The sequence below is a fragment of the Lagenorhynchus albirostris genome, chromosome 6 (assembly GCF_949774975.1).
Source record: "Lagenorhynchus albirostris chromosome 6, mLagAlb1.1, whole genome shotgun sequence".
Classification (NCBI taxonomy): Eukaryota; Metazoa; Chordata; class Mammalia; order Artiodactyla; family Delphinidae; genus Lagenorhynchus; species Lagenorhynchus albirostris.
In genome coordinates, this window is record NC_083100.1 from 53,635,773 (window position 1) to 53,661,241 (window position 25,469).

Genomic DNA, 25,469 nt, shown 5'->3' on the forward strand with positions numbered 1-25,469 from the left:
GTATACAATAGATATTTGTGAAATTATTTTTATTTTAATATTGTTACTTCAGTTCTCCCCACCTAAAAAAATCCTTTTTCTTTCAATTTTGCCATTTTTAAACGTGAATAAATATTACTGTTAGAAACTTAGAAACTCTTGGCAGTAGGAAGATGTTTTTATCTCATTGTCCCCAGTGAGATTTCAGGTGGTTTGGAAAATACTGAAAAAGTATCAGCTTCTTTTATTCTACCTCATTTGTGGATTAGGGGTGTAAACACTCAGCGTTCAGTAGACTCTTGCAGAAAATGAGTAAATTAAGGCCAGTGTGCATTAATTTTTCCAAGGTCCTAGAGACCCTGTATTGTGGGACCTCTTAGCAGACGCTGTTGCTCAGTATCGTTATCCTTATTAGGCTAGTATCTGATTTTGGAAGAAATTTTTTTCTAGCCCTGGGTCCATAATTGGCTTCATTTTTGTCTATATGCTTTGTCATGGAATTATTTATCCCTGAGCATCGTTTTTTCATCAGCAAAACGTGGGATGATCGTAAGCCATGTAACAGTTTTGAAGTCTACTTAATATACGTAAAATCACCTTGTGCTCCTCGATGAAAAGTTATAGAATTTGTATAACCCAAATTCTGTAAAAAGATACAGAATTGTATCTTTTTCTGTAAAAAGATACATGATGAATTTCTGAATTTCTGATGAATTTCTGTAAAAAGATACCATTAAATTCTATGGTGGATTTAAGTTCTTAACTTGCCCCATTCTGTCATGCGGGTGGCAGGCACTATCATGTAAGCACATGTGAAACAGTGCTCAGTTGTTGCAACTGACCTGACGGCTTGAGACATAACTGGAGATACGGCCTTAATTTAATTGTTTTATCTTGTTATGGGGACAAACTCACCCTGATATTAGCAAAGTCTTGCTATTAATCTTCTGATTTATAGAAGCAAATATTGAAAATGAAATTAATACAATATAGCTGCAAAAAAGGCAAATGACAAATTTTAAGAGTGCTTTCTAGTTCCCCAGCAGTATTTAGTGGTGAGAGACAGAGACGAAGAGATGAGAGAGACAGACAGGCACATACACATACAGAGACAGAGACAGAAAATGCCAGAGACATCAGAGAGCTAAGAGAGATGAGAGAGGCAGAAAAGAGAAACAGGTGGGATGCCGGAGACTAGGGACACAGAGCGGGATAAGAGAGAGAGAGAGGAAGTAGGTGTTAGAGAAAAGAGACACAAGTCAATCAGAGTTTGAAAATAGAGATTGTGCAATTTGAGAACTTTGGATTCTTTTTGCATTTTCTTTAACTGAAATTTCAACACACTTTGTCATATTAAATGTGTTGAGCACCAAGTCCACTTTTATGAATGTTTGCTTTCCATTTGTTTCCTTTAAAACAAAGGGAGCATAAAAGGCTGTTTGAAGTTCAGAAGAGGCCAAGAGTGAAAACAAATGTTCTTCTAAAAGAAAATTTTTCCATTCCTTTGTTGCCTTAGAAAGCAAATCATTGAAAAGGAAAATGATGAGTGCTGTGATTAAATTCTCTGCTTTCCATGCGGCTCCTTATTAAAAAATCATTATGTCTTTGACTTTTAGTGTTCACAGGGGGAATGAGAAGGAGTCATTTGGGAAGCCAAAAAGAAATTCCAAAGAATAAAAACATTATAAAGGTGCAAGAATAAACATGATACACAGGGACAGGCACAATCATTTATGATGAATCACTTCCAATGCAGAAAATCCTTGGGCATTCACCAGAGGGCCTTATCTGATGCTGTTTTGCATATCACTAGTGCCCCAGAAGCTGCCTGCATGACTGAAGCAAGTAGCATCCATTTCTAGGATGTCAGGACAGTGGCAGAGTTCCAAGAAACCAGGCCAGGGATCGGCCATTCTGTTTAATACCCACTAAAGACCCTTTGTAGTGCAAGCATCCCTGGGTCACAAGACTCTCCGTGTGTCTCAGGATAAGGGTGTCTCCCAGTTGCCCAGCTCCTTTGTTTGAAGGACTTAGATGCCCTGCTTAATTAGGTTGTTCCTACTGATACAGTTTTTGCTCTGGTCTACTTCATTCCATACAGATTTCTGCCAAACAATTGAAGATGAAAAAGAAGAAAATCATTTTAGTAGTGAGATGTTAGGAAATTCCAAATAAGGCATTGGTGCCAATTCTAGTCCACTTGGCAAAATTCAGCCAAACTTACACCACTCTTCCTTTCCTCTCCAAATCCGCCTCATCCTTTTCCCCATTCTAACCCCACTGTCTCCCCATTACCCACAATTTCTGCTCACCCTATCCCTCGCATGGCCAGATTTGTCACCCCATACCAGGTTTCCACAGGGATGGAATGATGGCTTTCATGCTGCTTGCACAGCAGCCCTGGCTGCCAGGTGGGAGCCATCTCTACTGCTCCTGGATAAAAATGGCTTCTTGGCTGATAGAGGACCAAGAGTGGCCTCGTCTATGACAGTCACTATGTAATCATTATAATACTCCACTAGGATTTTTTCTGAATTCTCTATGGTGCACTATAATTATGGTGGTCATGAGATATGCATGCAAAAAGGGAAGAGGATTTTAACACAGTTTTTACTCTTCTCTTTATTCCCATTTTGTGTTTTCTAGGAGCCTATTATTTTTTTTTTTTAATTTTTTTAACATGGGCAACAGCTTTTGAATAGCTTTGAAATGTCTGGTTAATATTTAAGCTAAGGAAACCTCTTTTCTCTACCAAGGTGGGAGTAGAGAACACTGGCAGAGCAAATATTAACTTTGTTTCTTTAAATTGGGGGAGTTTCTGGGAGAAAAATATCTTTTTAAAAGGACCGTTAAGTAAACCAGTATTCTTCTTTTCTTTCCCCATCTTTGGTTCTTAAATGTAAACAACCTAGACACTGAATGCAAAACTGAAATTCTCTGAAACTAGGGGGCAAAACATTTGGTGTCCCGGAGCTAGAATTTATAGCAGCAGCTGGGTGTGCTGACCTCCTGAGCTGTTGTATGCAGCCCCTTCCTGTGAGCTGTCCCCGTAAGGCCCTGCTTCTTTCATCTGTTCCAGTAGAAGGTCAGTTGCCATTGCTTGGAAAAATGTGTCTTTTCAGATAGCATTTTTGTTACACTTCTGATAGAACTTTAGTATAAAAGCCACCAACAGAAATGTGTGTACCTCCTCCTGTGAAGCTATTTGAATTAGTTATATTGATCCAAACAGTATGGTTAAAAGCATAGTTTGAATGAATTTTGCTTCTCTCTTTTTTTCCCCATTGGGAATACTAAAATAATTATTTAAAATTAGGTGTTGTAATCAATCTGCTGCTGCTTTTTAAAAGGGAAAGAATGTTGGCTCTTGGCCACATTAGATTTTCTCTTTCATTTAATTTCTTCCAGTATTCATATTAATAAAACCATTAAAATTAAAATCTCATTTAAAAATGAGTACTTCTAAATTTCAGTCTATATACAAAAAGAACACAGACTAAATACTAATCTACTTAAATTTTTAAAGAAGATAAAGACTTCAATATATGATTCTTGTACATCTTTGATTGTACAGACAAGTATTTGAAATAGTGTCTCTAGGCAATGAGCTCTAAATTTGATTCCTACCATCAGTCAGGTACCATGCTAGATTAAGTTCTCCTAATCCCATTTTTCTCATATAAGATGAAGGGTGGATTCCTAAATTATGTTTACTGCTAAAATTTTATGAACTATAGTTCCTCTAGAAATATTCAGCAGTTTGAGAAACATAGTTCTCTTTCCTAGGAAAGTCTGTAGTTTTAGGAAGGTTTCTAAAATAAGTCATACTGCCATTATGTCCCTAGCATGCTGTAAAGGGAGAGCAAAGAGTTCCTCTGAAACCAAAAGAGGCGTCAGATTTCAAGAAAGCATCTTGACGCCATAGACAGAAGTCACTGGGCAAATGTAGCTCAAGACCATCTCCCTACGTCTTTTTGCCAGAAAATTCCGTCAGGCTCCTGACCTCCCAATCCAGTCTCGACCTCAGACAATTTTAGTAAAGCCCTGTCTGGAGATAATTTTGGCTTCTCTAAAGACTTAGTAATTTAGGAACTAAGCACATGACATTCCCTTTTGATAAGTTAGGTGTATTAAAAACTATTTCAAAAAACTTGACAAAGCATTTGTCAGAACTCTATTTTCTCTTCTTTGACTTTCCTTCTTTTCACGAGCATGCTTAATAATATTGGGTTACAAGTGAAGAAAACTGTAACAGAGAGAAACTTATTTAAATTCAGCTTAAAAAGACAATTGGTTCTTAAGACATTTTTGTGAACCAATTATCTTCTTTACTTAAATTCTGAAATTCTCAGATTTTTCAATGCTGCTTTAAAAAAGGATTGCAGCTAAGGAAGTATGTCACATGTTTAATCAAACTGTATTTTGTACTCTATAGTAAATAAATCTTACCCATTTTTTCAAAATTTAAATATAAGAAACAGTGCACGGACAAAATATTCAGATATAAATGAACCACCACTGGGTTCTATGTATTCTATTGCTATACATCCAAAAAGTCATTCATTGCATCTTAGTGAAAGATTCATCAATTTGTGTAAAAGCTGGCATATTACCACTAACCCAAAGGACATTGTGGCTTAAATCATGATGTGGCTTCACTGCTGTTTTTGATGCAGCACTTCATTATTGCTTATAAACTTCAGGGTGGTACTCAGAAGAAGTTATTTTTAAAGTCAGCATTCTGCCAGAATGCTGCTGCTGTTGGAGCACTTTGGAGGGAACCCTGAACTGCCCCAAGGGAGATTCAGGCACAAAGCTGCCAATTGTTAAGACTTTACAGACTCAGAGTTCTAGATATACTTTTTTCTCTTTGGCATCCCTGGATTCTCTGTCAGTCTCCTCTAGCCACTTATGAAGTGCAGCAAGGAAATATCAGCATTAAAGGGAACTTTTATTTTCTCACAAATCATTTTGAGCAAAATCAAGCTGGCAGTAGAAAAAAGAACTTAAGAAAACATACTTATCTTAAAATTATGCAAACTTGAGAGTATTTCAAGATGTTCTTCTTGTTGAGGAATTTTGCCTCTATGTGTCAAAGTAGTTTACTAAAGTTAATAACATTGAATATATCACTTTTAAAAATTTTCTATTGAAATGTAACATACAGAAAAGTGCACATAAATGTACAGTTGAATGAATGTATACACACATACACACCTGTGAAACTAGCACTAAGATCTAATAAAAGAACATTTCCAATATCCTAGAAGTCCCTTTCATGCTCCTTTCCAGTCACTGCACCCTAACCTCATCCTACCCTTCCTACAAAAATTGCCATAATCCTAACTAACGGCATAGATTAGTTTTGCCTGATTGTGTGCTTTAAATAAATGGTATCATACAGCATGTTGATGTATGTTACTTTATTTTAGTTACTTTTCTCGACATTACAAGGTTTATTCGTTGTTTCACGTCACCATATACCATTTTATCTTATTGCTGTATTCCATATTGTGTGAATGTCAGGTTGTGTGAAGATACCAGAATTGTTCTTTCTATTGTTGATTAGTTAATTGGCCAGTTTTCAATTTAGGGCTATTATATATAGTATTGCTATGAACTTTCTCATACAGATCATTTCTGTTAGCTATATACTTGGAAGTAGAATTGCTGAGTCATAGAGTAAGTGTATATTCAGTTTTAGTAGACATTGCTAAATCGTTTTTCAGCGTAGTTATAACAATTTACCTTCAGATAAGAACTCTGCTTGCTCCATATCCTTGTCAGCACTTGGTAATCTCTGTCTTTCTTCATTGTAACCATCCTTGTGGGTATGTAGCAATATCTCATAGGTTAATGCATATCCCTAATGACTAATGAAGTTAGGTGCTTTTTCATATGTTTACAGGCCATTTTAATATCTACTTTTGTGAAGTGTCCATTCAAGTCTTTTGCCCAATTTTCCTACTGCGTTGTCTTTGTCTTACTGATCTGTAGGAGTTCTTTATTCTAGATTCAAGTCCTTTGTCAAAATACATATATTGTGAATATCATCTCATACTCTCTGGATGGCCTTTTCATTCCCTTGATCATGTGTTATCCTTACATTCGTATTCTTAATAGAGTATATTTGTCATTTTTTTCATTTATGATTAGCACTTTTTGTTTCCTATTTAGGAAACCTTTGCTTACTCCAAGGTCACAAAGATGTTCTGCTTTTCTCTTTACTGTTTACCTTCTGATCCAGAAACACTAAGAACTCCTGAGTGCCTGAACAAGTTTTAAATTTTAATACCTTCCATATTTCTATGCTTTTTGCTTATGCAGTTCCCTTCACCATTCTCCCATACCCACCTCTCAAAATACTAACCATTCCTCAGGCTTGTCTTAAGAGATAGTTCACCTATGGAAATATTTATGAACCCAGCTCCTAACCAGATCTAATTTCTTTCTCTCTTGAAATTCCTTAAAATTTTGTTGATAATACATGACGACTGACATATCCTGCCTTTTATAAGTATTAATGGATTTAACTATTTATGCTCTCCAGGGATATGGCATAGTGTCACAGGGGTAGGAATAGTTCATAACTACAGTAACGGAAACTTAATGAACACTTACTAGGTGCCAGGCACAGGGTTAAGTACTTTGTATAGAAAAATCTCAGTTAGTTCTCCTACCAGTCCTATAATGCAGGTCCTCGTATTTTCCCCAATTTATAGAAAAGAAAATAGAGGTATATAGAAGTAAAATCACTTGTCTAAGGTCATACAACAAGAAAGTGGTGGACCTGAAAGTCATTTGCTTTCTCCTGAATTGGTGCTTTTAATGTGTATAAGACAGCAGCCTGAAGGACATGCCATAGTATCATGGTTATCCCACACCTCTAAGAAAATAAAAAGGATTGATTCATTCTCAAATTGAGGGTAGAAATTATATCTGCCTAGACAGTCACAGTACCCATTACTAAATTAAAAGCTCCAAGAGGTTTTGTAGAAAAAAACCATTTCAAACTTCCGTGAAACCAACATTTTCTATATGTATTTGATGATAGAATCTTTTTCACGTAACAACTTTATAAATAGCCTACTTTTTGGAATGATTGCATGGGCTTTAGAGTCAAACAAACAGGAGTTTGGACCCAGACCCTACCATATATTGTGATCTTAATCTCTCCAAGCCTTACCTTTCTCAACTGTAAAATGGGAATAATAATACAAACCTCATAGAATTGTGTTATAATTTAATAAAATAAGGGACACACATCACTTAGCACAGTACCTGGCATAGAGTAGAATCTCACTAAATGGTAGTTTTTATTTTCTTATCTTCTCTTAGTAAGTAAAATAAATTCTGTCTGACTCAGTTTATACTCCCTGTAACTGTCAGCACTGTGCCTTGAACAGTTGGTCCCCCATAAGTGTTTACTGAATTAAATAATACTATTATTTAGGGAAGGTTATTTTTAGATAAATATATTCTTATAGAGCATTAAAAAAATCTTATATATTTTAGTTATCTCAGCATCAATACTACATTAAGCTCAAATGAAAGTTTTAACGAATTCCCAGTTGCAAAGGAGATCCAACATTTTAAATCTCTTAGTTTGATGGTAAAATGTTTCTATCTACAGCTAGAGAATGTGTGTATGTAACTGAGGTATTTTCAGATATTCAATTTGGTTACCATGGCATAGTAGTAAAAAGAAGAATTAAGTAGTCAGGTTGCCTGGGTTTAAATCTTGACTCCTCCTCGTACAAACTGTATGAAATTGGGCTTAATCTCTTGGTGCCTCAGTTTGTCATCTATAAAATGGGGCTAGTAATAGTACCTTGTTCATTGGGTTATTATAAGTATATTTGTATATGTACTTGTACATATACTCATTCAATATACAGAAATGATTATATACTTAATATATAATATTAACATATAAATGATATATGATAAAAATGATATGAATATATAATTTTATATATATAAATGAGTATATATGGAAATGTTATATGCTTATATGTGTGTATGCATATGTAATGTGCTTAGGGTAGTGCCTGGTATATGCACTATAAAAATGTTATCTCTGTTATTATGTTGTGTGGCCTTTTCAGAAGCACAACCCTTTATCAGTCACATAAACTATTCACCTTTCTCCCACACTTCGCTTCTTGTTTTTCTCACACGGCAGACGGATAAAAATGGAAATAGTGAGGGAAGGGGTGGAGGAGATGCTGGTTGGTGACTGTCTGGTAAGAGGGAAAGTTACTCCGTATAAGGGGCAACAAAGCTGGAAAAGCAATAAAAAGAGAAATCTGAGTTTAGTGGAAAATCTGAAATGCCACTCATTTTAATTTCTTTAAAGAGATCTTTGGGAGTTCTATAATCGACATTGTCTCTGCCTAACAGATTTTTATAGTATGTGAAGTTTTTTATTTCAGTGCTCACTAAAGCAAACATACATAATAACGGCATTGGAAGAAACTCCTGCCGCAGGATATATTGTAGACTGTATGCACATTTGATCTCATTCTGAAAATGCTTCTCCGTGCAGATTTTCTGTGACTTTGGCATACTCTCCTTTCTAAGAATGAGATGTTTTGTTTGTTTGTGTTTTGGTACCTAAAGAAAGCCTCAAAGTTATAACCTAAGTAGACCTTCAAAGGTCTATTCCTTAGGGTCAAGACTACGGCAATCATTTCAAGTGTCACCTGGTCCTCAATGGAGGTTTTATTGTGCTGGATTATGACATAATCCACTGACATAGTAAGGCACCTATTATGTTACAGAGGCAGTTGGCTGAAATAATAGTTTTCTTTATGACCATAGTGGTGAGTTGCCCTTCACATATTGTTGGTTTCATAGCTGTAGATGAATACAACTTGGATTTTACCATCAAAATGAAATTTATGGGAGAAGGTTAATTGCATGCTTATGGGAGAATATACGGATGTGTGGAATTTCCATAATGAGAGTGGTGACTGTTAGATCTTTGGGATATGCATGTTTGTACATGTGTGTTTAATTTTAGTACAGGCAGTTTCATAAATATATATACATTAACTGATGTAAAAAGCCTTATTTTCAAATAAGGTGGAGAACTATTATGACTCAATTTATTATGACACATACAAGATTATATCCTATGCTTTGAAACAGAAATACATATAGGAAGTATTTTACATAATATTGCCAAATCCTTGGAACAAACGACAGAGGGTTGGCTCTTTTCCACAAGAACAGCAATGTCATGGGAACATTTTACCACCCTTTGTGTTGAAATACCTACTCATTATATTTTCAATCTTCTTTTCCTCAGTGAGTCCTTGAGTTTTAGAGAGATTAAGCATTTTCTTTCAGGGTGCAACGCATTTTGGCCCAATTTCTGCTTGTATCTCCCACTGAATTTGGGGCATCCCGAGGTGAGGAGAAATATTCCCCAGCAGCAATAGCAGCAACAAAATCTGGAAAAGGTGACAGAGGGATCAAAGCCCAAACTACCCTGTGGAAAAAGTGCAGTTTATTCCCACTCATTTTCCACTTGCAAAAACGTCCTTTGAAGCAATCAGTTTTGGTGAAGTGATATTAAAAAGCAGGTATTAAAAGTGAAAACAGCAAGGTTGAGGTGAGGGAACTGATGAAAGCATAGTTTATATATATATATTTTTTAACATCTTTACTGGAGTATAATTGCTTTACAATGGTGTGTTAGTTTCTGCTGTATAACAAAGTGAATCAGCTATATGTATACATAGATCCCCATATCTCCTCCCTCTTGCGTCTCCCTCCCACCTTCCCTATCCCACCCCTCTAGGTGGTCACAAAGCACCTAGCTGATCTCTCTGTGCTTTGCAGCTGCTTCCCACTACCTGTCTGTTTTACATTTGGTACTGTATATATGTCCATGCCACTCTCTCACTTTGTCCCAGCTTACCCTTCCCCCTCCCCATGTCCTCAAGTCCATTCTCTACGTCTGTGTCTTTATTCTTGTCCTGCTCTTAGGTTCTTCATAACCTTTTTTTCCCCATATATATGTGTTAGTGTACGGTATTTGTTTTTCTCTATCTGACTTACTTCGTCTGTATGACAGACTCTAGGTCCATCCACCTCATTACAAAAAACTCAATTTCATTTCTTTTGATGGCTGAGTAATATTCCATTGTATATATGTGCCACATCTTCCTTATCCATTCATCAGTCAGTGGACACTTAGGTTGTTTCCATGTCATGGCTATTGTAAATAGAGCTGCAGTGAACATTTTGGTACATGACTCTTTTTGAATTATGGTTTTCTCAGGGTATATGCCCAGTAGTGGGATTGCTGGGTCGTATGGTAGTTCTATTTTTAGTCTTTTAAGGAACCTCCATAGGTTTTGGGTCGTCGTGTTTTCATTGTCATTTGTTTCTACATATTTTTGATTTCCTCTTTGATTTCTCCAGTGATCTCTTGGTTATTAAATAGTGTATTGTTTAGCTTCCATGTGTTTGTATTTTTCACAGATTTTTTTCCTGTAATTGATATCTAGTGTCATAGCATTGTGGTCAGAAAAGGTACTTGATAAGATTTCAATTTTCTTAAATTGACCAAGGCTTGATTTGTGACCCAAGATATGATCTATCCTGCAGAATTTCCATGAGCACTTGAGAAGAAAGTGTATTCTGTTGTTTTTGGATGGAATATCCTATAAATATCAATTAAGTCCATCTTGTTTAATGTATCATTTAAAGCTTGTGTTTCCTTATTTTCCTTTTGGATGATCTGTCCATTGGTGAAAGTGGGGTGTTAAAGTCCCCAACTATGATTGTGTTACTGTTGATTTCCCCTTTTATGGCTGTTAGCATTTGCCTTATGTTTTGAGGTGCTCCTATGTTGGGTGCATAAATATTTACAATATCTTCTTCTTGGATTGATCCCTTGATCATTACGTAGTGTCTTTCTTTGTCTCTTGTAATAGTCTTTATTTTGAAGTCTATTTTGTCTGGTACGAAAATTCCTACTCCAGCTTTCTTTTGATTTCCATTTGCATGGAATATCTTTTTCCATCCCCTCACTTTCAGTCTGTATGTGTCCCTAGGTCTGAAGTGGGTCTCTTGTAGACAACATATATATGGGTTTTGTTTTTGTATCCATTCAGCCAGTCTGTGTCTTTCGGTTGGAGCATTTAATCCATTTACATTTAAGGTAATTATCAATATGTATGTTTGTATGACCATTTTCTTAATTGTTTTGTGTTTGTTATTGTAGGTCTTTTCCTTCTCTTGTGTTTCCTGCCTGCTAAAGAGAAGGAAGAGAAGTTCCTTTAGCATTTGTTGTAGAGCTGGTTTGGTGGTGCTGAATTCTCTTAGCTTTTGCTTGTCTGTAAGGGTTTTAATTTCTCTGTCGAATCTGAATGATATCCTTGCTGGGTGGAGTAATCTTGGTTGTAGGTTTTTCTCTTTCATCACTCTCAGTATGTCCTGCCACTCCCTTCTGGCTTGCAGAGTTTCTGCTGAAAGATCAGCTGTTAACCTTATGGGGATTCCCTCCTATGTTCTTTGTTGTTTTTCCCTTGCTGCTTTTAATATTTTTTCTTTGTATTTAATTTTTGATAGTTTGGTTAATATGTGTCTTGGCATGTTTCTCCTTGGATTTATCCTGTGTGGGACTCTCTGTGCTTCCTAGACTTGATTAACTATTTCCTTTCCCATATTAAGGAAGTTTTCAACTATAACTCTTCAAACATTTTCTCAGTCCCTTTCTTTTTCTTTTCTTCTTCTGGGACCCCTCATAATTCGAATGTTGGTGGGTTTAATATTGTCCCAGAGATCTCTGAGACTGTCCCCAATTCTTTTCATTCTTTTTTCTTTATTCTGCTCTGCAGTAGTTATTTCCACTATTTTATCTTCCAGGTCACTTATCTGTCCTTCTGCCTCAGTTATTCTGCTACTGATTCCTTCTAGAGAGTTTTTAATTTCATTTATTGTGTTGTTCATCATTGTTTGTTTGCTCTTCCATTCTTCTAGGTCCTTGTTAAACGTTTCTTGTATTTTCTCCAGTCTATTTCCAAGATTTTGGATCATCTTGACTATCATTACTCTGAATTCTTTTTCAGGTAGACTGCCTATTTCCTCTTCATTTGTTTTGTCTGGTGGGTTTTTACCTTGCTCCTTCATCTACTGTGTGTTTCTGTCTTCTCATTTTGCTTAACTTACTGTGTTTGGGGTCTCCTCTTCACAGGCTGCAGGTTCGTAGTTTCCATTGTTTTTGGTGTCTGCCCCCAGTGGGTGAGGTTGGTTCAGTGGGTTGTGTAGGCTTCCTGGTGGAGGGGACTGGTGCCTGTGTTCTGGTGGGTGAGGCTGGATCTTGTCTTTCTGGTGGGCAGGACCACATCCAGTGGTGTGTTTTGGGGTGTCTGTGACCTTATTATGATTTTAGGCAGCCTCTCTGCTAATGGGTGGGGTTGCGTTCCTATCTTGCTAGTTGTTTGGCATAGGGTGTCCAGCACTGTGGCTTGCTGGTCGTTGAGTGGAGCTGGGTCTTAGCGTTGAGATGGACATCTCAGGGAGACCTTTTGCTGTTTGATATTACATGGAGCCGGGAGGTCTCTGGTGAACCAATGTCCTGAACTTGGCTCTCCCACCTCAGAGGCACAGGCCTGACACCTGGCGGGAGCACCAAGACCCTGTCAGCCACACGGCTCAGAAGAAAAGGGAGAAAAAAAGCAAGTAGGCAAGAAAAACTAAATAAATAAATAAAATAAAGTTATTAAAATAAAAAATAATTATTAAAAATTAAAAAGTAATTAAGATGAAAAAAAAGAAAGAAGAGAACAACCAAACCAAAAAACAAATCCACCAATGATGACAAGCACTAAAAACTATTTAAAAAAAAAAAAAAAAGGACAGACAGAACCCTAGGACAAATGGTAAAAGCAAAGCTATACAGACAAAATCACACAAGGAAGCATACACGTACACTGTCACAAAAAGAGAAAAAGGAAAATATATATTGTTGCTCCCAACGTCCAAATATATATTGTTGCTCCCAACGTCCACTGCCTCAGTTTGGGGATGATTCGTTGTCTATTCAGGTATTCCACAGATGCAGGGTACATCAAGTTGATTGTGGAGATTTAATCTGCTGCTCCTGAGGCTGCTGGGAGAGATTTCCCTTTCTCTTCTTTGTTCACACAGCTCCTGGGGTTCAGCTTTGGATTTGGACCCATCTCTGCGTGTAGGTCACCTGAGGGCGTCTGTTCCTGCCCAGACAGGACTGGGTTAAAGGAGCTGCTGCTTCAGGGGCTCCGGCTCACTCAGGCCGGGGGAAGGGAGGGGTACGGATGCGGGTGCGGATGCAGAGGGGTGTGGATGCAGAGGGGTGCGGATGGCCTCTGCGGCGGCAGAGGCCAGCATGACGTTGCACCAGCCTGAGGTGCGCCGTGCATTCTCCCGGGGAAATTGTCCCTGAATCCCGGGACCCTGACAGTGGCAGGCTGCACAGGCTTCCAGGAGGGGAGGTGTGGAGAGTGGCCTATGCTCGCACACAGGCTTCTTGGTGGCAGCAGCAGCAGCCTTAGCGTCCCACGCCTGTCTTTGGGGTCTGCGCTGATAGCTGCAGCTCATGCCCGCCTCTGGAGCTCGTTTAGGGGGTGCTCTGAATCCCCTCTCCTCACACACCCTGAAACAATGATCTCTTGCCTCTTCAGCAGTTCAGACTTTCCCCCAAACTCCCTCCCGGCTAGCTGTGGCGCAATAGCCCCCTTCAGGCTGTGTTCACGCCTGTCCTCTTCCTGGGATCTGACCTCCGAAGCCCAAGCCTCAGCTCCCAGCCCCAAACCGCCCTGGCGGGCGAGCAGACAAGCTTCTCAGGCTGGTGAGTGCTGGTCGGCTCCGATCCTCTGTGTGGGAATCTCTCCGCTTTGCCCTCTGCACCCCTGTTGCCGCGCTCTCCTCCACGGCTCCAAAGCTTCCCACCCCCACCCCCCATCTGCACCAGTGAAGGGGCTTCCTAGTGTGTGGAAACCTTTCCTCCTTCACGGCTCCCTCCCACTGGTGCAGGTTCCGTCCTTATTCTTTTGTCTCTGTTTTTTCTTTTTTCTTCTGCCCTGCCCAGGTACGTTTGGAGTTTCTTGCCTTTTGGGAGGTCTGAAGTCTTCTGCCAGTGTTCAGTAGGTGTTCTGTAGGAGTTGTTCCACATGTAGATGTATTTCTGTTGTATTTGTGGGAAGGAAGGTGATCTCCAGGTCTTACTCTTCCGCCATCTTGAAGGTCTCTCCCCATAATTTATATTTATTCTGAGGATCTACCAGTACTTTAAAACAATCTGTGTTTTACATGGCAAATTGTCTGTCATTAAAATGCTAATGAGATGGTAAACAGCTGCTAATGAAGGGTGGCAGCTAAGTAGTTTTTGAGCCCTGTCTTTATTAGCCTAGAGATTTGATTGGGTAAGGGGGATCATTGTACATTCTGACCTTTGTCGATGGAGCAATCTGTTTGTCAAGCTCCATGTTGCATTCTGTTTGATTTGAGTTTGTTAGTACAAAGTGACTCTTGCAGGCTCTCCAGGGCCATGTGTTACAATGTTATCAGAGCCACCATTGTGGGCTTAGAGAAAGAATTTTGCTTCCCTTTGGGAGACCTACAATGGCAAAATAATTATATATTTGTTCATCAGAAATGTTAAAAGACAAAATTCAACTGAGTAAAATTTAAAGATCTGATCGGTTTTATTGAACGATTCATGAATCAAGCAGCATCCCCTCCAGTGAGCAGGGCTACAGAAAGGGAAGATTCTTAAAGGCAAGACAAGAAAGTCATAAACAAAAAGGATTATTTCAGGCTTAGGTAACCTATCTATGCGGGACAGAAGGAGTCTGTGTGGCAGATTACTTCCTCTTCCTTTGGGGGATGGATGACCAGTTGCCTCATTGGTGCTGACCAGAAGATTCCACATTAACTGGTTAGGATAACATTCCTGAGTAGGATTACATTCCTAGGTTCTAACTGCAATTAGGTTAGGTACTAGCACAAGTGACCCCGTTTTAGGCCTTTTGTTTCTTTTTTAACAGGCAGCTTTAAGTATACTGTATGCTTTTAGACTTTAGACTTTTGACAATTATAATAATTGTAAATAGTAAAAGGCCATTGGTCTAATATAAGAAATACCTGTTTTTCAATTTAGCTAAGATTTTTTTTTTCTTTTTTTGGCTGCATTGGGTGTTCGTTGCTGCACACAGACTTTCTCTAGTTGCAGTGAGTGGGGGCTACTCTCTGTTGCGGTGAGCAGGCTTCTCATTGCGGTGGCTTCTCTTGTTGCAGAGCACGGGCTCTAGGTACACGGGCTTTCGGAGCTGTGGCACGCAGGCTCAGTAGTTGTGGCTCATGGGCTCTAGAGTGCAGGCTCAGTAGTTGTGGCGCACGGGCTTAGCTGCTGCACAGCATGTGGGATCTTCCCGGACCAGGGATAAAACCCGTGTCCCCTGCAGTCGCAGGCAGGTTCTTAACCACTGCGCCACCAGGGAAGTCCCTTAGCTAAGATTTTGAAGCAAAGCTTTTAAGATAAATATTTTAGTAAATGCCTCTGTAACATTTGACATATTGATAAAATATATCATCTTGGACCTGCAAGCTCTGAAGTTAGCAATGTTAGAAGGAGAATGTGTAATTAAATGCAGGGTGGTTATGTGAATGCCAGGCTGAGATCAGAGTATTTACTTTGGCATCAGAAAAAGACACAAAAAAATTCTGTTTGACCTATACTTTTGGCTGATTCTCTTTGGCTGAGTCCTACTCTATATTCCCTAATGGACAGGCTGACCTAAAGACTTGCCATTACAGATAAATGCTTCAGATCCCCTTCTCTTTTTTCAGTTTTTAGGATCAAAGTAAATGAGGTATGACAGTCCATTAAACACTACTGCGAGTAATGTTCTGGAATGATTTGAAATATTATGCAGAGTTTATTAAGGAAATTCATTACCAAAAAATATACCATTGAAATAGAAATTTTAACTATTCTGGGACACCGTGAAAGAAGACTGGTGGAAATTTTAATAGTCAGAGCATTTTCCCATACTGTTCATTTCTCCTTGAAGCCAGCAGGGGATTTTAGGCATATAATTATTTGTGGTCCTATGTAGGTACGTCAGGAGAAATTGAAACCTTCATACACTGCTGGTGGTAATGTAAAATGGTTTAGCCATTTTGGAAAACAGTTTGAAAGTTCTCAAAATGTTAAACCATATGACTACCATATGACCCAACAATCCCCAATTCCACTCTTAGGTATATATGCAAGAGAACTAAAAACCTGTTGCCACACAAAAACTTAGAAACGAATGTTCATAGCAGCATTATTCATAATGGCCAAAAAGTGGAAACAACCCAAATGCCAATCAACTGATGAATAAATAAGCCAAAAATTGTACATCTACAATGGAATATTATTCAGCTTTAAAAAGAAATGAAATTCTGATACATGCTACAACATGGAGGCGCCTTAAAAACATGCCAAGGAAAAGAAAACAGTCACAAAAAAACTCATATTGTATGATTTCATTTAAATGAAATGTCCAGAATAGACATATCTGTAGATACAGAAAGACTAGTGGTTACCAAGAGCTGGAGGTGTTGGGAAGAATTGGGGGTGTCTGCCAGTGGGTATGGAGTTTCTTTTATTGCCTGTGGTCCTGGTTGCACAACTCTGAATATGCTGAAAATCATTGAATTGTACACTTCAAGTAGGTGAATTTTATCTCAGTATGCCTGTTGTATTTTGTTTAGAAAGGACATATCAGAGCCTGTCTCCTGGAGAGCCACCTGCAGCAGCGATTACTTATCTGCCGTATGTAGAGCTTATAGGCTAGAGAAAAATGCATGTTACCCTGGAGAGGGGTGTTTTAAATCTCCTACAGACAGGTTACACCAGATATGTAAAGACAGCTAATAAATTATTAAAAGGATAGTTGCTAAAATAATACAAGGCTCATTAGAAATAAAAGTTGAAGTCAAGAATTTGGTTCCAAATCCTCCCTGTCTCCCAAAACCCTGCCTCTACCCTGATTAAAATCACCCCTGTTAGATTCTCTTACTCTCCAGTGTCCAGACTAAGGGCAACTTTCTGTTTGTTTGGGTTTTCTGGGGGGGGGTTTGTTATTTTTTGGGGGGGCAGGAGTTTATTAGCTTATTTATTTTTGCTGTGTCAGGTCTTCGTTTCTGTGCGAGGGCTTTCTCTAGTTGTGGTAAGCGGGGGCCACTCTTCATCGCAGGGCGCAGGCCTCTCACTATCGCAGCCTCTCTTGTGGCGGAGCACAGGCTCCAGACGTGCAGGCTCAGTAGTTGTGGCTCACGGGCCTAGTTGTTCTGCGGCATGTGGGATCCTCCCAGACCAGGGCTCGAACCCGTGTCCCCTGCACTAGCTGGCAGATTCTCAACCACTGCGCCACCAGGGAAGCCCCCTGTTTGTTTTTTTAAGAGAACAAATTGTTTGAGTGATAAGTTTCCTGGGATTGGACAGTAACTATAAGAGTCCAAGGTTTCTTCCCCTGGTAAAAACCCTATAATTATCTCTGATTTGCATAAAATGCGCCGACTAGCCATTCAATAATTGTGAATAGTAAATTGCATCCGGCTTCAAGAGGCTCCTCCCCTCCTCTCTCCTACATTTTTAGTGAACAAGAGGATGATATTCTGCCTCACCTGCCAGCAGGATCTGTGTACTGTGTATCTCAGCAGAGTCTGAGCAGCCTTTGACCTTTGCCATAGGGACACATTCTGTTTCACTGTCTTAGACATTGAGCAAGAAGACCCTTTTACGTGTATTTTCTCCTCCTGTGCCATTTGCTGACTCCCAGCATAACTCTCTTGCTTGCAGGTTGCAGCTCAGCAGTCTTGTTTTTGCACTGTAAGCTGGGGAGGGAGATGGATGTGAGCAAGAGATTGAATTCATTTTTGTTTTGTTCTTGGCAGGCAGTACATGCCACTCTACTACCCTTCCTGCTCTTGTGCGCACACCTACCCTGATGATGCAGCCTTCACTGGATATCAAACCATTTATGTCTTTTCCAGTAGACAGTAATTCTGCTGCTGTTGGGCTGTTTCCAAATTTTAACACAGTGAGTAAATGCATTTTTATTTTATTTGTCTCCTCCTCAATCTCTTTCTTTCATTACAATTGTGAATAGGCAATAGATATAGCTTGTTTCCAAAGTGTGTAGTTTTAGACCATATATTGGTTATACATTATGAAAGGTAATGCTTCACCCATGAGAGCTAGTCCAAACAATAACCAGCATATTTATTTTATAAATATTTCCACAGGCGACTTTTCACCTGTTACTTTGTGCAATTTTGATAGACTTTTCAATGGCTTGAGAACCCGTATCTTTTCTGGGATGCTGTTCACATGCTCAAGAACACAATTTAGAGGTATCAAGCCACACTGATTTTTCCCTACTAGTAGAAAGAAAAAGAAAGTGTATGTTTCATCTTCCTGGGTACATTTTTATTTGGGAGATTTTTTTAGATAAAGACTCTTACACAAACAGAATTCTTATTTGGAGGCTATTATAGATTATGTGAATCCGATTCTATTAGTAAAAGGAAAAAATTCATTTTAGGTCAACATGTTACTTGTCTGCATGATACTTTGACATTCCCTTTAAACTACATGATAAATATTAGTGAATTACCTATAATTACCAGTGTTCTTCATTCAGGTCAGCTGACCTTCTTCTGTTTGAATGAAAGACAACTTTGTAGGTATGCCAAGTGGAACATGACATCTTTCAACAATAGAATTCAGCCTAAAATCAGTCCATAGCTAGATTCTAAGCTTATAGTAAAAGAAAAGGTTAACCAGTTCAGATGATTGCATAAATTATGTCTGTTCAGTCAATAAATACAGTCAGTTGGGGTATGATGGTCTACATGAATGATACAGCATTATAGAAGCTACCATAATCAAGAAAAAGAATTGCATTACCAGACAGTGAACATCTGAAGTACTGCCAAATATTTCCTTCTGCAAACGTATCTTCTGTATGAAGTGAACACATCAAGAGGATTTTTCCTCAAGGGATGTAAATAAAATGTGCTGACATGCCTTCTGTTGTGGCTTAGGCATTGTAAGGTAATTAGAGGGTAGGGGAAGAGCCAACTTTTTAAAGAGCACTGGCCTCGACTTAGCAAGTAAACGGTTGAATATTTTCGTCCTCTTGGGCTTTTTCAGACACAAGTCACACAGGTTTTTTTTAAAAGGCCTGAAAAGATGAGCAGCATTTCTAGTGCAGTGGAGCAACTCAGTAAGATAAGTCACGCCTGTCCTGGTCACATTAATCCATCAGTAGTGACCATGCCAAAGCAACACATCGTGCCATTTTAGAGAACTTGAAATCAAGCATCTTATCCTATCCTGTATCTAAACATGGGTGATACATTCCAGACATAATTGAATTAAGCTGTACTTCTGAAAACGTTTACTAGGTCTTTGTATTTTGATTAATGTACATTTGGAAGACAGCATTTATAGCCACTGCAGAAGTCAAGTCACTGTCAGGAAGCAGTACTGATGACGTGGGTAAGCATAAATGTCTCCTACTGTGGTTCACCTCTCTGTATTTTTTTTTAACATGAGTAATACTTATTTCAAAAATTCAAATAAAACATTAGCATTCAAAGCAAAATGTCAAAGTCACCATTCCCGGCCCCTGCAGACACACTTATCCCTTCTCTAGAGGAAAGCGCCCTCAGCAGCTGGTATGCATCCTTCCAGCCCCTTCTAGATGTATGTTATGTACATATCTAATAGGAAACCAATCACTGTTGTCTTTTTACAACTGTGATCATCTGATTAGCGCTATTCTCTAAGTCACTTTTAGAGAATTTCTAAATGTCTTATATATACTTCTTCGTTCTTAAGGGCTGTAAAACAGAAATGAAAAGAATATTTTTATAAGTTCTTTTTAAAAAGATAGTCTCATAATGGCTTTTTAATGTTGTGTAGGACTTACAGATGTATTAACTTGCCTTTTTTGTTTGTTTATTCTGTATAGCAATTAACCTTATGATGTATTTGAGAAAATCCAAGGAATAATTCTAAGAGATGTTCGTTGTTTTTTCTTCTTAGAGGCAAATAAACTTGTAATTTTCAAATGAAAAAATTTTTTTTTCGTGAAAGTGAAGAATATAGCAATGAACTGCATGATATAGTCATTTTATTCTCTCTATATTATATCCAAGGCATTTATTGGATACAGAGTCCTTCTGGTAATGTATTAAAAATTAAGTCATTACAAGTGGGACCCTCTATCATCTTGCAAAAAAATGAATTTATGGGATCATGGGATTACCCATGGTTTTTCACTGATTTGCAATTTCAATTACTCTAATCCTTTTCCTATGGACTTTTCCATTCCAGTGTCTAACTCACCCCACAGATTTCCTAGGGCAATAAAAGTCACTGTCTACATTTTCCTAGGAAAATAGTTTTACATTACTACTAATTAATTACTACTAGATTATTGTATTCTGTGATGTTTTACATTCTTCAAAGGACTCAGACCTTAGAACATTTTTTTTTTTTTTAATTTTATTTATTTATTTTTGGCTGTGTTGGGTCTTCACTGCTGCGCACGGGCTCTCTCCAGTTGCAGCGAGCGGGGGCCACTCTTTGTTGTGGTGCGCGGGCCTCTCACTGCGGTGGCTTCTCTTGCGGCATGTGGGATCTTCCCAGACCAGGGCTAGAACTCATGTCCCCTGCATTGGCAGGCGGACTCCCAAGCACTGCGCCACCAGGGAAGCCCTCAGACCTTAGAACATTTTAATCGACCATGGTTATTATTCCTATTGTCTACATGAGGAAAAAGTGTTAGTAAAGGAAGAACTGAGTCTCGTATTAGAATCTTCTAACTTCAAAACTGATGTTCCGGTTCTTCTGTGTCCTTGGCTTTTTTGGTCCGTGTCACCTCCCACCTCATTCAGTGTGAATAAAGCTCAATCAGAAATCTTTTGTGCTCTTTTCTGGCAGCATGGTAGATAATTTTCAGCAGAATCATTAAGTAGAAAGAGGAAAGGATTTTTTGAATGTAGAATGTATTTTAAAAACAGTTATAGTTTCTTGTTAGCAAATTTTAAAAGTATATTCTACTCAGTAGTCTGTGTACTCTTTGAAAACCAACATGAATGCTACCATAATCACTTCATTTTTAATCAAGGGTAATATTAGTAAATATAAGAAATATATTTTAACTCATAACCATTATCAGAAGAATGAACACTGTACTCTTGAGACCATAGCTGAAAGCTTTGGAAGTTCCAAGTTTTGCTATTTTCTTTGGATTTAAAATATATATATAAAGTAATGGTTTCTTCCTATTTTTATAGCAGAGTATGATAATGTTACATGAGAAACATAGCAAGAAGGAAATGGGATTCTGTCATATTCCAAAGCAAATAGGTGCCTGTTCTATACTAAATTGTATGCAGTGAAGAGATATGCTTCACAGTGTTCTTTTAGTGGCTATCTTGCCTTTTACTCCATAAGACAAAATCTCTCTCAGTGTTTATAGGTGAGAATAAGCAAAAAATTCGAGACACTGTTCAAGCAGAGTTCTGAGGAGACACTAGGGAAAATGGGGTTTGGATCACTGATATTTTATGATGGGCTGTGTGTCAAGGATGCATGGCTGGAGAATAAGGATGTTAACCCTGCAAATTTAAAGATCTTGACCTTTATATCTAAAGTTTAATAGGCTTCTCTGCCTGGCAACTCACTGATGCTTACTTCTACCACGCCACTCCACCTTCATTTATTTGTCCTTCAGGGCCCAACCTAGAGATCACCTCCTTCACAGGAAACTTTCTGTGACTCTTGCAGTCTGACTTAAGTGCCCATCCTCTGTATTTCCAGAGTACCTCCCGATTACATCATATTCTCCCTGATTATCCATCTATCTTCACTGGAATGTCAGATCCTTGAGAACAAGGGCTCTATCATGTTTATCTTTGTATGCTTGGTGTCTGGCATAGGTGCTCAATAAAACCCTTTTGAAGGAAGGAAGGGAGAAAAGAACAGAGAAAGGGCTCTAGTTCCTTGGTTTTCAATGTTCATGGTCCCCCATCCAGCAAAGGGAATTCCGGCATTTTTTTTTTTTTTTTTTTTGGTGGTACGCGGGCCTACCACCGCTGCGGCCTCTCCTGCCGTGGAGCACAGGCTCCGGACGCACAGGCCCAGCGGCCATGGCCCACGGGCCCAGCCACTCCGCGGCATGTGGGATCTTCCCAGACCGGGGCACAAACCCACGTCCCCTGCATTGGCAGGCAGACTCCCAACCACTGCGCCACCAGGGAAGCCCGAATTCTGGCATTTCTGAGCCTTATGTGCAAGATGATAAGAGCAGGTGTTTACTTTTAATTTCCTGAGAATTGTCATCCTTTTTTAGTCTAAAGGCAATAATTAGTTATAAACTTTTCTCCAGCTATAGTTCTGGCTTTCTCTATGTGGATGGTACGGACACTCTGCAAGTATCAACTGCATTCTTTATCCTAGGCCCTAATCTTAGGAGCATTTAGTTTAAAATCAAAGTTATTAATTACTGAATGTTATTGAAAACATAAATGGACTAAACAGTACTGGGTTTGGGGAAGGAGAAAACAAAATAAGTAAAACAAAAATACCCCAGTGCCCAAGAAACTTGTAAGAAATAGAATAAATAGGCTAGAAAAGGCAAGAAAATAAAAACCAAGAAATATAGGCAAAGTGAAAATAGTTACTGAACTTTATACTGTTCAAGAAAGGCCAGAAAGAATGAATTTTTTGTATCTCAATAGAGCTGTTTTCATTATTTTGTTATTCACGTTACTTCAGTTTGCCAACTGCTCCATGGTCATCCTTTAATTTTTGTACATGATGTTTGGTAGCTGCCAAAATGTATATAATTGTTTCTCCCTATTAGAATTAGAATCTTCCATTTCCTTTACTGTGGATTCCATTTTTATCGTCATTTTACCTGGATAATACTTGGTGTTTAATACTTGGTGTTTAATACCTGTCTAATACTTGGTTCTCCTTAATAAGAGACTTCTTCAAAATTCAAATGAATTGCACACTTAACACGATGGATTGTGTCAACTTAATATGATAAAATAGGTCCATTTAAAAGGCATACTCACACACATGGTGTTATGGACTGAATGTTCCTTCCTCCCCAAATTCATATATTGAAGCCCTAACACGTGAGTGATAATATTTAGAAATGGGACCTTTGAGAGGTAATTAGGGTTAGATGAGGTCTTGCAGGTGGTGCCCTTGTAATGTGATTAGTGCCCTTATAAGGAGAGACCCCAGAGAGCTTTTCCTTTATCTACCATGTGAGGACATAGTGAGAAGAAAGTCATCCGCAAGCCTGAAAGAGAGCTCTCACCATAACCTGACTATGCTGGCACCCCTGATCTTGGACTTCCAGCCTCCACAACTGTGATATATTTATTTCTGTTGTTTAAGCCACCAAGTCCATGGTATTTTGTTATGGCAGGTCAAGCAGACTAAGACACGTATGCAACCTATATTTTGTCTGTGATGATCAGAAGATCAAGTTTCTTTTTAACAGCGACATATTAGATACATGGACAGATATATTTGTGTGACTCTCCAGAACTGTAGCTATAATCAAGAGCCACTCAAGACCACAGTCTCCTGTCAGTTTCTCTGCTGCTTGGCAGTAGTTTCCATGCCTATTTATTTCAAATGTCTTTGTGAGTCCTGCCATGTTTTTGCAACTGCTCCAGGAAAGCACAAGCACAGTGGAGGTCTCTGACACTTTATTGCAAGAGGCTCAGTGATCTTTTATTGTGAAAAATAATCTGATTTTTATTACCTACCTTAAAATTATTTTTTTCCTGACACATGAACAAATATGTGGAGCAGAATAAAGATCATTTCTAAAGTATAAAGTCCCAAGTTGCTATATGATTCTTTGAATCATCCATGACAAGCTGTGGAATGAGACATGTGTTTACCATTTATTTTATCATTCTAGACTCTTTGAGATTCTGGGTTATTCATAGTTTGGTGATATCAATGACTATATAAAATTTTCTTTCTTGTAGTAGAAATAATAATATATTTATCAAGGAGGTCCAAAATAAAGAAATAGGGAATCAAAATCACATTCACTTTGCTGTTAATTCATGCCATGTTTCTCATGAGATGTTACTATAAGGAAGCTTGAAGTAAGCTAGAACATTCAATGTTTCACCTGCTTTTAATATATTTATTAATTTAATGAAGTCCTTATTTAAACATTTAAATACCTATTTTTCTTTTGTTTAAATTTTCCTTTAATTTTATTTAAATAAAATACCTTACCTCTGCTAATACAATCCGAAGTGAATTTTTGCCATTTGAGTCTTCTTTTTTACTCTAGTAATGCTTTCCTGTCATAAAATGTTATATGTCCCATATTTCCTAGGACAGTAGTATGTCCAGTACGTGAAATGACACATTTGTCCCAATCGAATAAAAAAGAGAATATGGTCGACTTTTATTTTCATGATATGTTTAAAATATATCAATGGGTCATATTCTTTCATATGTTCTAAAGAAATATGCCAAGTTGAAACTTTCCACAGTTACTCAAATTTACTGAAAGAGGGGAGGATGACAGCCTATTATTGGATTTAGATAAGTCAACAGCAACACTCTCCAGATCATTAGAAAAAACAGTGGTTATAGGAACTCTTTGAAATGTGCTACAAAACTGTGGAAGATTTTTGTACAGATATTTAAGCAGAGATTACTGTCTGGAAATTTTTACGTCACTATTGAACATGGCAGAGAGAAAAAGTATGTAAACATGAACACTGGAAGGAAAACAAACTATGTAGTGATCTTCAGTATTATTGTCTTCCTCTACTCTTCAAACCACAAATATGTCCTTTTTAAGCTTAATTCACGTCCCCTGCCTTATTCAAAAAATCTCAAGATTTATCTACTAAAGACTGTGTTCAAATATCCCTTTACTCACTCTTGAAACCCCTTTAGAATATGTAGCTATTATTGATATGGTATTTATATATACACAAGTATGCTTATATAATATGTGGTCATATGTGTTCTCTGTCCTTAATGAAATTATTTGTTCAGGTTATCTAGGAAAAGGAATGCCTTCACAACCACTTACTGAAGGTCTGCATGTGCCGATCATTGTGCTAAGGAAGAGTTATAGTGAATAAAGGCAGAAGCTGCTCACTGTCTGACAGAAATTACTTCTTCCTCTTGCATAATTCACCATAAGATAACAGAGGATTCTGCTTATAATAAATCGTCAATTCAGTTGAAAAAAGCTGCCAAGAAACATCAGATTAAGACTCTGGTGGACCTTTAAGGGGTAAGGGAACACAAGGTTTCAGGAGCCTGTGAAAAGAGGCACCCCTAGTTCCACCATGCTGCGTCCTCTTGCGTGTCCCTTTCATCGTCCTAGTCTTAACCTCACATGGCTCTGGGACCTCACCTTCAG

The 25,469-nt window shown here is 38.3% G+C and overlaps 1 protein-coding gene across 1 annotated transcript in view; it reads left to right on the top strand.

The window, feature by feature from the left end:
• Positions 1–25,469, top strand: part of ZNF385B (zinc finger protein 385B) — a 414,552-nt gene that overhangs the window by 312,510 nt on the left and 76,573 nt on the right. The window contains exon 4 of the mRNA XM_060151403.1: positions 17,923–18,068. Within this exon, the coding sequence (XP_060007386.1) occupies positions 17,923–18,068 (146 nt within the window). The remainder of the gene's footprint in view (positions 1–17,922; positions 18,069–25,469) is intronic.